The 12289-nt window shown below is 39.5% G+C and overlaps 1 protein-coding gene across 1 annotated transcript; it reads left to right on the top strand.

Moving 5' to 3' along the window:
- The first annotated feature begins 890 nt into the window (after nucleotides 1-890).
- On the top strand, nucleotides 891-4004 carry RAG1 (recombination activating gene 1). The gene has a single exon (XM_010151602.1). The coding sequence runs from the start codon at nucleotides 891-893 to the stop codon at nucleotides 4002-4004; it is 3114 nt and encodes a 1037-aa protein (XP_010149904.1).
- Nucleotides 4005-12289: the final 8285 nt, after the last annotated feature.

The following is a 12289-nucleotide window of genomic DNA, read 5'->3' as shown; positions in this document are numbered from 1 at the left end:
TGATATTGGTTTTGGATGCATCTCTATGAAAGCTAAAATTGGAGTAAACTTTGAACAGACATCTTCAGCTTTCCAGTACCAGTAATCCCTACAGAGAGATTTCTCAGCAGGGTACTTGAACAGATGACTAACTTACAATGTATAAATATTCTCTCTAGAGCAAATCTGCAGCCACTATAAATTGCCATATCTCCTTTAGGGTTCAGGTAACTACAGTGCTTTGCATCAAGAGAGGTTACACTCATCCTGCTTTAACGGAGCTACTCGCATTCATTAAGTGCATGCTAAACTGCCTTAAACATTGGGGCCTGAATAAAGCTGACACTGGGATTGAGCAGTACCTGCTGCTCTGCCTGTGTAGAATGGCATGTATTACTTCAGATCAAGGCTAACAAGTAGTGTGGGAGCAGTGGTCCTCCTCATTTAGATAGTATAGCATGAGGCAGACAAAATTGTATCTTTTAGACACCAGCCAAGGGCAGTTTCCTATTAAAAAGTCACCAAACTTTCAGAATGTAATTCTCTTCTCTATAGTAGCTTTATTTATGGTAAGCTCAGCCAGATACAAGAAGAAAGGGGCAGATTTGGGTATTCATACCTTATGACTAATGGCTTTCTGTAAGGTGCATCAGCGATCTAATAGACATGCCTCAGCATCAAAGTCAAAACACATTTAGGTGCTTATCTGAGACACTGAGTGGACAGCCAGTTCTGGGTCTCTCAGTTCAGTAGGTGTCTTGGATAAATAACTTACTTTCAAAGCATTTCTCAGTTAAAGTTATTAGAACAGTTCTTTTAAAAAAACATGGCATCATTGTTACTTCTGGAAGATAAGCTAATTTATGGCTTTTTTCTCTTTCTCAGGTGATCTGGTTTCTGCCAGATTGGAGATGTCAGTAGCATTGCAAATGGACCTGCCCGAAGAAATTCAGCATCCATATACAAAATTTTCTGAATGGAAATTCAAACTGTTTAAAGTGAGATCTTTTGAAAAAGCACCTTCTGATGACACCCCGCACAGAAACAAAGATCAGACAGAAGAGGTTGCTTCTTCAAACAAAGAAATCGTACTGCATGAAGATGAAGCAGCACGAGGAGGAGAAAAGATGGACTTAATGGGCAATAGGCAGGCACTTGCGAAAGATGCCAGTGACATGAAAAACCAAGACAATAAATCTCATCAGAAGAAACTGAAACAACTTTGCCGCATCTGTGGAGTTTCATTTAAAAGTGACTGTTACAAGAGAACCCATCCAGTGCATGGGCCAGTAGATGATGAAACTCTGTGGCTTCTGAGAAAGAAAGAGAAAAAAGCAACCTCTTGGCCAGAACTTATCACTAAGGTTTTTAAGATTGATGTGAGAGGGGATGTTGATACTATCCACCCCACTCGATTTTGTCACAACTGCTGGAGTATTATGTATAAAAAATTCAGTAATACTCCATGTGAAGCATATTTTCCAAGGAACAGCACGATGGAGTGGAAACCCCACTCCCAAAACTGTGATGTGTGCCGCACTACCAGCTGGGGAGTCAAGAGAAAGAGCCAGCTGCCCAGTGTACAACATAGCAAACGTGTGAAGACCGTTGCGGAACACGCTCGAATAAACAGAGGCATAAGGAAGCAAGCACAGATAAACAACAAAGATTTAATGAAAGAGATTGTCAATTGCAAGAATATACACATCAGCACCAAGCTGCTTGCAGTTGATTACCCAGTAGATTTCATTAAATCCATCTCTTGCCAGATCTGTGAGCATATTTTGGCAGATCCAGTGGAAACAACATGTAGACATTTGTTTTGCAGAAATTGCATCCTTAAATGTATCAAGGTTATGGGCAGCTATTGCCCTTCCTGCTGGTATCCTTGCTTCCCTACTGATCTGGTAACCCCAGTGAAATCCTTCCTGAGCATCCTTGATGGCCTGGGTATAAGATGCCCTGTAAAGGAATGTGATGAAGAGATATCACATGGAAAATATGGCCAACATCTCTCCAGCCACAAGGAGATGAAAGATAGAGAGCTGTACAGCCACATAAATAAAGGTGGCCGACCGAGACAGCATCTCCTGTCTTTGACCAGGAGAGCTCAGAAACATCGTCTGAGAGAACTGAAGCGTCAAGTCAAGGCTTTTGCCGAGAAAGAAGAGGGTGGTGATATAAAGGCTGTCTGCATGACTCTGTTCCTGCTAGCTTTAAGAGCGAAAAATGAACACAGACAAGCAGATGAATTGGAGGCTATAATGCAAGGGAGGGGATCTGGACTTCACCCTGCTGTCTGCCTGGCAATCCGAGTCAACACATTTCTCAGCTGTAGCCAATATCATAAAATGTACAGAACCGTAAAAGCTGTCACTGGGAGGCAGATCTTCCAGCCTTTGCATGCTCTTCGCACTGCTGAGAAAGCCCTCCTGCCAGGTTATCATCAGTTTGAGTGGAAACCTCCCTTGAAAAATGTATCCACTAACACAGAAGTGGGAATTATAGATGGATTATCAGGACTGCCACTCTCAATCGATGACTACCCAGTAGACACAATTGCAAAGAGATTTCGATACGATGCGGCCTTGGTTTGTGCCTTGAAGGACATGGAGGAGGAGATCTTGGAAGGCATGAAAGCCAAAAACCTGGATGACTATTTGAATGGTCCCTTCACTGTGGTAGTAAAAGAGTCCTGTGATGGAATGGGAGACGTCAGCGAGAAGCATGGAAGTGGCCCTGCAGTCCCAGAGAAGGCTGTTCGCTTTTCTTTCACAGTCATGAACATTGCTATAGCCCACAGTAACGAAAGCAAGAGGATCTTTGAAGAAGTAAAGCCCAATTCAGAGTTGTGTTGCAAGCCCTTGTGCCTTATGCTGGCTGACGAATCAGATCATGAAACTCTGACGGCAGTCCTGAGCCCCCTCATAGCAGAAAGAGAGGCTATGAAAAACAGTGAACTGCTACTTGAAATGGGAGGCATCCTGAGAACATTCAAATTCATCTTTAGGGGTACAGGATACGATGAGAAACTCGTGCGGGAAGTGGAAGGGATGGAGGCTTCAGGTTCCACTTACATTTGTACCCTGTGTGACGCAACCCGCCTGGAGGCATCCCAGAATTTGGTCTTACACTCCATAACCAGGAGCCATGCTGAAAATCTGGAGCGGTATGAAATATGGAGGTCCAACCCATATCACGAATCTGTTGATGAGCTCCGTGACAGAGTGAAGGGTGTTTCAGCTAAACCTTTCATTGAGACCGTTCCCTCCATAGATGCGTTGCACTGTGACATTGGCAATGCAACAGAATTCTACAGGATTTTCCAGATGGAGATCGGTGAAGTTTACAAGAATCCTGATGTGTCTAAAGAGGAGAGGAAGAGGTGGCAGTTGACTCTTGACAAACACCTCAGGAAGAAGATGAACTTGAAGCCCATGTTGAAGATGAGTGGAAATTTTGCTCGAAAACTCATGTCTAAAGAGACAGTAGAGGCAGTATGTGAATTAATAAAGTGTGAGGAAAGGCATGAAGCCCTAAAAGAACTAATGGACCTTTATCTGAAGATGAAGCCAGTGTGGCGATCTTCATGCCCTGCCAAGGAGTGTCCAGAATTGCTGTGCCAGTATAGCTACAACTCACAGCGTTTTGCTGAGTTACTATCTACAAAGTTTAAGTACAGATATGAAGGCAAGATTACAAATTATTTCCACAAAACCCTTGCTCATGTTCCTGAAATCATTGAAAGAGATGGGTCCATTGGTGCCTGGGCAAGTGAAGGAAATGAATCTGGAAACAAACTGTTTAGGAGGTTCCGAAAAATGAATGCCAGGCAGTCTAAATGCTATGAGATGGAGGATGTCTTGAAGCATCACTGGCTATATACCTCTAAGTACCTCCAGAAGTTCATGAATGCTCATAAAACATTAAAAAGACAGGGCTTCACCATTGATCCAGAGGATAGTTTAGGCGACTCATGCCACTTGGAGGTCTCCTTGGACTGCAATGATTCCGGGGAACTCTAAATGTATAGTGCATCTGGTGCTGGGTTTGTGATGACATCTTCACGCAAGGAAGCAGCTTCTTTTTGAGGAGTGTAGAGGTACAGGGAAGTCTGAAATGATCATTTTCACACTCTTTGATAAAGACGCTGAGTGGAGTTTAATAAACACCAGGTCTGTTGAGAGTTTCCAAAAGAGGGAATGCAGTAGTGCATTTATCAGTTATGTGAGATGAAAGCGGAAACAAATTGCAAAGAAGAGTCTTCAGTTTATTTTGGTCTTAGAGTGTTGTTTATAAGTGAGAAAGCCAAAGTAAACAAGGTTTTATATAAAGTAGTATTTTGGAATGAGTATGATTCTGGAGAGTTATGGCAGTGACTGAAAAAGGGAGCATGCCTATTTGTTCTGGTTGCGTTTTTAAAACTATTTTGGTATTTACTTTTTAAGAGCATTTGATTATTTTATTGACAATCCTTTGGCTTTTATAAGCAAAGATTTGTCAGTGAGACACTTAGGTAATTGTTTTGGGATAAAGTTCAGTTATTTTTGTATAAAATACTGAGTACAGATAAGACTTTGATCCCAGAAACTTAAGTAATATTATTATTTAACATTTATATTGTAGCAGTGCTTAGGAGCAGGTGGTGGTATCATCATACTAATTTACTATGTGGAGATATAGGAAAGGTAGCTGGAATTTTTAAAGACATTTTTATCGTAGTCTGTTTACTATAAATACAAACTTGTACTTGTGCTCCTAAATTACGATTTACACTGCCTTGTAGTTATCTCACCAAACAAAGTATATTCAAGCTCTGCTGTGCAGCTTGTTGCTTCATGAGCATTTTAGATTTCTATGGTAACTTCAGTAGAGAGTATAATTTGTATTAGTAGAGTTTTATTGGATGAAATTCCTGGCCCTACTGAAGTCACCAGTAAATCGTCATTAATACCAGCAGGTCCACAGTTTCACCAAGTGACTTTGGTGACAGCAGGCCCGTTTCTCAGGAAATGGATATTACCTTGATCAGATACATGTCAGTGTTTTGATCTTCTCTATTAGGATACTTCACTGACTGCTGGTGATGTGCTCCAACTGTATCTCATACCGAGCTTTTTCACACCTGGGGTACACCACACACACTCATTTTCCAAATATGTAAAAGAGGAATGATATTTATTAACCTCAAAGGTAGTTTGCATTAGTTAAAAAGCAATGAAATGCCTTGAAAATACTGCATGCTGTATTTTACATTATGACAGCAATGTTTAGTTGGCATTCCTCCATAATGTATTAGATGAACCATTCTGTTGGTGTTATCTGCCTTTCTGAAGTGGTATTTAGTATATACACATAGTGAAATTGTATGAATTCCATTCAATGACATATTCATGAAACATACTCAAAAGTATGTGAGATGCCTTGAAAACATCTAGCCTTTCAGATTTGCACCTGTAGCTGGGGCATTACTGTGTTTGGAGAAGTATTTCTGAAATAAGATCAAATGCAGAAACAATCAAAGTGTGGATCTAAAAGAATCCGCTTTTTGTTTTTATTTTGATGTGGCAGAAGTTGGTTTGTGGGTGCAAATAAACAACAAACTTAAAGAATTAATGGTCTGAGATTTGTTTAGTAGTATCTTCGTAGTACTATATCTTTTTGAGTCTGGCATTTACCATTTATGGACAATGAAAAACTAGAGTTAGGTGTTAGTAAATACTACAGATATAGTGTTATTCTGATTATGTCTTTCTTTTAATTTTATTAATTAAAATACTATTTTTAAAGTTTTCTGTAATTTAGGACATTGTTTAATACGGTTTGTTTCAATGGATTTTAACATTACGCCAAAATTTTCAGATGGATATGATGCCTTTTACTTAAATCATTAACTTTTGTAAGCAGTCAGAAGGAATACAGAGGCTTTTGTATGGTGTACCATGTACATCTTCACTTACTGAGTGTTCATTTCTAGATGAATTTATATTTTCAGTTCTTTGAATAAAACAAGTATTTCCTGTAGAGCATAAATACAGGTTTATATAAGTATCATTCTTTACCAATAAATGCAGACAACAAGTACAACTGTTTCCCAGGGAGTATAAATATCAGGTGTAAAGAGCATCCTTTGTCAGTAACTGCAGATATAGTTTGCATTTTTGGTTGGCATCTATTTTCTTTTGCAAATTGTTGCACACTTTTCTATTCTCTCTGACTGTATGGATATCGGGGACAACTGTATTACCTTATGTTTCATCCTTGCCTCCGTTTTACTTTGTTTTATCCTTGACCCTGCTTGAATAGCCTAGGGTCCAGTTTTAACAATTTCAACTCACCTCATGGTGATTTTCACTCCATTTATGTGTTATATATAGTTTTGCTGCCTTTTGCACAGGAGTGAATTTCACCCTCAAGTAATCCGGACCCGTTCATCGCAATGTGTCTGTGCCACTGGAGTGACAGACCAGACTTTGTTCCTTTTGCACATGGAATTTCAGTGACTCCTCCGACATTTTCAAATTCCAGATTCACGATAACAAGCTGCTGATGTATCAGCAAGTGATTCGTCTCGCTGCCTTCAAAAGGGTTGAGCAAGTTTTATCCTCATATTTATGACTTAAGACCAGGCTTATTTCCTGGAGTAACTCATCAGGCTGAACAGAACCTGGATGGGGACGGAGGAATGCAGTGGCATGGGGAAGTATTGTTTTGTGAAATATTATTAAGCCATCAAGACGTTTCACATGCTACCAGCTCTGGGTAGGATAGCTGACACAGAGAACTACTACTGGGTTTTTTTTTCTTTTCTTTAGACTTGAATCTAATTTAATCTTCTTTTTTCCCCATTGCTGACATTTTCTGTAAATCTGTCTTTGAAATCTGTGACTGTCTTTGAGAGTTTTCAACTCATTAGAAGAAACAGCACTGGAAGGGTAGGTACGTGCAAGTGAAGCTTTTGTAAAGAGGAACAAAACGGTGCTACATGCACACAGCCATGCGTCGGAAGGCAAACACGTTCTGACTGCAGACAGGTGCATCATTTGGTTATGCAGCCTATTGTCAAGCCTCTTGATTTTGAAGAGTCTTCAGAAAAGTGGAGACACTTTTGTTCATGGTTACTCTTTCAGACCTTCACATCTTCTTTTTTACGTTAATACTTGGTACAAATCCTTCAGTAATTCATGGTGAATAATGTCTTGATTTGAAACTGTATTGACTGTTTTTTTATATACAATCACATTATGTATCTTGTTTTGTTTGCTTTTATTGAAGGAATTTGTATTGTGAATTGTCATGTTATGAAACAGTGTGTACTATGTTAGAAGCCATGATTCTGGTCTCACACATTTTTTTCCTCACAGGAGTAATTCCATTGAATTTAAGCACTGCAAAGCTTTGACTTTTAGTCAGGTAGTTCAGAAACAAATTCTAGATATTTACAGCATCCTAATTTCTGACTACACTGAGTTCTGTTCTTTGCCTCACCACATGGCTTCATAATTTCACTTTTCCTTATTGTATTACAGCTTCTTAATTCATGAAACCTGTTTGAAATAAAGGTCTTATAAATATTAAAGTTTCCAGATTTGCATTTCTTAACAGTTTTTCAACTATGCACATAATTTCATGGTAACAGTCTTTCTTTTTATTCAAGTTGTGGATGCTTTTCATATCTAGGCTGTTCTAATACCCAGAGACCACAGCTGTGATTCCAGCCTGGTTCTGGAAGTCACTAAACCAACACAAATGGAGATTACTCTGTGAGTCTTAGCTGTCCTCTCAGCAGCTCTTCTCACAGGCAACTGCTTGACAGAAAACAAAACTAATTTAAAACCAGTTTTATTTAGTCTGTAAATGACTTCTGCTTTATTTACAAATACCAACCCAGTGTTTGTTCAAAATCAGCCTTGCACTGTTATGTCCATGCAAATATGTTAAGCCTCTTTACTGGCCTCTGTGCATCATTTGCATCCAATTTGGGCCCCTTATCATAGCCTGATCTGCAAAGATTAGTTCCAATCCACCTTTCAGTTCATGATTTGTAGCTCTCCTTTGTTCCACTTCAGAAAATCTTTCTTTCTTTCCTGCAATGATATCTCAGGGTCAAAAGACTTATGTAAACCAACTGGCTGGGATGGAACTAATGATGAGCAAATTAAGCTACCAGATTTCCTTGTGCAATCAGGTAATTAGATATCTAATTTCTGGACTTCATATCACCAACTTCGTTCTTTGAACTGACCTTGAATAAAAAATGTTGGATGAAAAAAACAGAACCCATATAAAACTAAAAAACAAGCCTCAGAGACTTTTCTGGTAGGGAATGATTTAATCCTTTATTCCTAAATCTGACTGAATTTTATTTTCCATGTATTCCTACTAGAGTCAGGATCAGATGAAGAATAATGAGGCCTGCCACCACCCTTTTTGAGTACTGTTTCAGGTAACTGAATATGGCATAATTTTCAAACAGCTGACCAGCTGCATCTTCTAAGTGTGGCAGCTTTTCTACCTTTTTCATCAAGCTCAATATTGTCCATAATAAAAAAGACACAATAGAAAGGATTTAATTAGCACATTTCCTAGCAGCATTGGGAGAGAGGTCAAGAGGTGTATTCCAATGCCCAGCTCTTCCTCTGAAGATGGGCATTCTGAGCCAGTGGACAAGGAAATACACAGTAACTACCACCTGGAGGAGGTCCTGCACACCAGTGCTAGTGCCCAGTGTTCTGTTCTTCCTCTATATGTGTATATATTGAGATGTCGGAAGGTTTATAAGGTGATTGTCTTACTTTTTGTGAAGAAAAAATGGGCTTTGTTGTCACAATTTTTCCAACATCAAGTAGAGACACCAAACTGGAGCTTGATTTTCAAGGCTGTTGCTCAATCCCTTTCCAGAAGTTTGTCTTGTTTGAAATACGTTAGGGTAAGACATTGAATATGGACGGAGCTATAGCCACCAATAATGAAAAAGAAGTAAGCCAGTCCTTCTGTCTCTAATACATTGATTCTAGCAGTAAATAACTTTGAACATTCCTTTTCAATAGGAATTCAATATTCGCCTTTTGCTTTGGGCTCCCAGTTACATTATTTCCACTCCGTTCAATGGTCTATTGGTACCATGAGTCACTCTGAACTATGACACATGCTTTAGTGCTACCACTAAAGTTTGTGCTGTGCCTTTCCTGTAGATTAATCAGGTACTTCAGGGTCCAAGCACCTTTCAGTAGCAGTAAAATCCATCTATTATTCTCGTAAAGGCTGACAACAACAACACACTGTTACAAGAATGTGGCTGGGAACCATAAGGCTGCTTGTTGCGGTTAAAAAACACAGGTCAGTTGGATGCAGACACAATAGAGATTTACTTTGGCACTCAAATCTCCTTCATTTTATCTTCTAATTCTAACCTGCCTGAGGAAGAAACATCTTGTATCGATTAGCTGATTTTGAAGACAATCAATGCTCTAACAAGTACATGACTCAAAACTGTCATCAGAATTATCAGGGAATTAAGTATGTTCTGCAGTCTTGAATGCTATATCAAGCGTTTTCCTTACGTGCTGGTTTTCATATATCTCTCTATGTTTGAGTCCTTTGGAATATAGTACTTTACTTATGAGTTCCTCTTCCTGCAGTGACTACAGGCTCTGAGCTGTGATTTAACATTGCTTGTACTTCCCTTTACTATGAGGCCGGGACATGATTTGACCAAGAAATTTCTCCCTCCTACTCAAATAAACCATACAGTTAAAAAAAGCACATCTCCAACATACAATACACTGAAGTTGTGGGCCTGGTGAGAAATATTGTGAAGTAGGACTGTGAATTGCTTTTTGCATAGCCACAGCCTTAAAGTGAAGAACAACAAGTCGAGTAAGAATTGGAAGGGGCCGCAATGTGTGCTTGTGCTTGCACGTCGAGTGTACCTGCTCTCAGCTCCTAGGGGCTCAGGGTGTCACGGCAGCTGCAGGAGTCAGTTCTGGAAATTTAGAGATGCTCCCAGCGTACTGCAACCACACCATCAGTGCCTGAGCCATCAGGCTTTATCTCAGGCTGAATGTCACTTCTGCTAGGTCAGTGTCGAGGTTTCCCTTTGGACAATGTTTCCATTCTTTTATTTGTCTGCACTAGCAGAAAAATTTGTTACCCAGTGTGGGTCTGAGGAATTTGGATGACAGTAACTTGGAAAGGTAACAGGCAAAAACTCAGACTGGACATTGCCAGGGAGTTCAATTACTGTGGGGAGTATTTTGTTGTTGTAAAACGGTGAAGGGACCAGAGGTGGAGCTTTGTTGTGTGAGTATATCGTCCCCCTTTTCAGGTGTTGTGATGTTGTAGCTTTAATTTTAGTGTGGATTCATATTTTTTTTGATTGATGTAAATGAAGTCTATGAAGACTGAATGATGAGTGTATATATTAATGACAATTCAGCTGAGTACGACCCATGACGAACCTACAAAAGGGGATGTTGACTATTGAATTTCACCAATTTGAAGGGACTTTACATGGGCATCATAGCCCTTTATTACTTGGAGAAACATACATCACTATATGGATAGCACATACTCTGAGTTTATGTAAAGTAGTGTGACAAAGAAAAAGGGAAGCGGGCATTAAAATCTATGAATTTATACCGATATCAGACTGGTGAGAGGGGAGTTAGGTTGATATACTTCCCATTTACAAGCTCTACCCAAACTACCCATAACCTCCCTCAGCACATGAAAAGGTTGGAAACAGAAACTTTGTATGGTTGCCCTCTACTTTCCTCTGTTGTTGACTTGACTTGTGAAGGTTTTAAGGGGAGTACTGTGCATACACGTCTGTGTTGATAGGGATCCTGTGCTAAGCATGCTGCTCTGGGTCTGCACATATAGTGATCAAATGGCTGGCAGCTGGTCCTGCTTTTCTTGTTTATTCAGGGGTCCAGTGTGAGAGCTGGATTGTGAATGCTGATCCATTAGTGTTGGCTCACAAACGTTGAGCTGATGGTATTGATTTTTTGAAAAGATGTTTGGAGGAGTAATAAAAATAAAAAATAAAGTCAAGAATGATGAAGCTTTACAGGCTTTTAAAAGAATCCACAAAAATCTTAGTAAACTCTTGGGCTGTTCAACCTTGACAATGTCCTTTTCAATCTGAATCCAATCTTCTTGTGCTCTGAGCAGCCGGCTGCATTTGTTTCCACCCTCACAATGCTCCACTGGCTCAATGAGTCACTCCGAGCTACAGCTTGCACTTTTAAGCTTTCACACTCCACACAGCCACCCTGAGAGAGCAGAGAAAGAAATGCACAGTGAAGGACCTGGGGTAAATGATAAAAGTCCCGTTCATCAGAAAGAACTTCTGAAGTCAATGGGAGCTCACAGCATGGGGTGGCTGTGAAGCTAGACCCCTTATCAGGCTTCAGATGGACCTCCCAAGCACACATGCCATCCTTCTGTAGCCTTTGGGATTTAGTGTTTGATTTACCCTATCAATAGGTGAAAAATGGCAGTCATTTTTATTATAAACTTTATTAGCTCACCAGATTTTTAAAAATATTAACACAAAGCAGCCCTTGAACACAGCGGTTTAAAAAAGTAATGTGATTTTTACTATGGGACAATATTCCACAACTGTAGCCAAAACTGACATATAATCATTCAGTACCTCTCAAAATCAAAAATTAATTATGCAGAATTAAATGCTCCACATGTAAGATTTCCATAATGGAAATCCCTGAAAAAACCTGACCCTCAGTGTCTGAATATTTCATTATTTCTGACACAAGGGACTTAAGCTACCACTTTACTTTAAAATCAGAGTAATTAGTCTAATTATTTCATTACATCAACATAAAATTGGAGTAATGCAGCTATAAATTAGGCCAAATATTTCTAGAACTACTCACTAAGACAAAAAATTAAAATGGGTAATGTAATGTTCTTTATGGACAGATGCTAATGGCACTAAGTACATAGGATAATGCCTTATCCTACCAGCAGTTCCATTAAACTCACTGGGAATAACCCGAGAGTTAAGTTTTAGCACAAAATACAGTGCAGAATTACCAGTATCTGGCTGTGTGTTTGCACAATGCCCTCTGTGATTGAGTTCCTATCCAGATATTACAAAAATTACTCATAAGAGCAAAATAAGTTCATGAGCTTTGAAATGTAACTGAAATATTGAGATAATTGAAATCAATTAAAGAGAAAGATGTCTTCAAGCTCCAATAACCTATTCTGCTTCGAGCATTACTAGCTGTCTTTGACTGTGATTTGACCTCCTCCCAGGTGAATACAACTCAACGGTGTAAAT

This window comes from Eurypyga helias, unplaced genomic scaffold (genome assembly GCF_000690775.1).
Source record: "Eurypyga helias isolate BGI_N326 unplaced genomic scaffold, ASM69077v1 scaffold34785, whole genome shotgun sequence".
NCBI lineage: Eukaryota > Metazoa > Chordata > Aves > Eurypygiformes > Eurypygidae > Eurypyga > Eurypyga helias.
This window is presented reverse-complemented; position numbering and strand designations above follow the sequence as displayed.

Excerpts from the sequence above, each read along its gene's own strand:
- RAG1 (XM_010151602.1), top strand. The coding sequence starts at position 891 with ATGTCAGTAGCATTGCAAATGGACCTGCCCGAAGAAATTCAGCATCCA.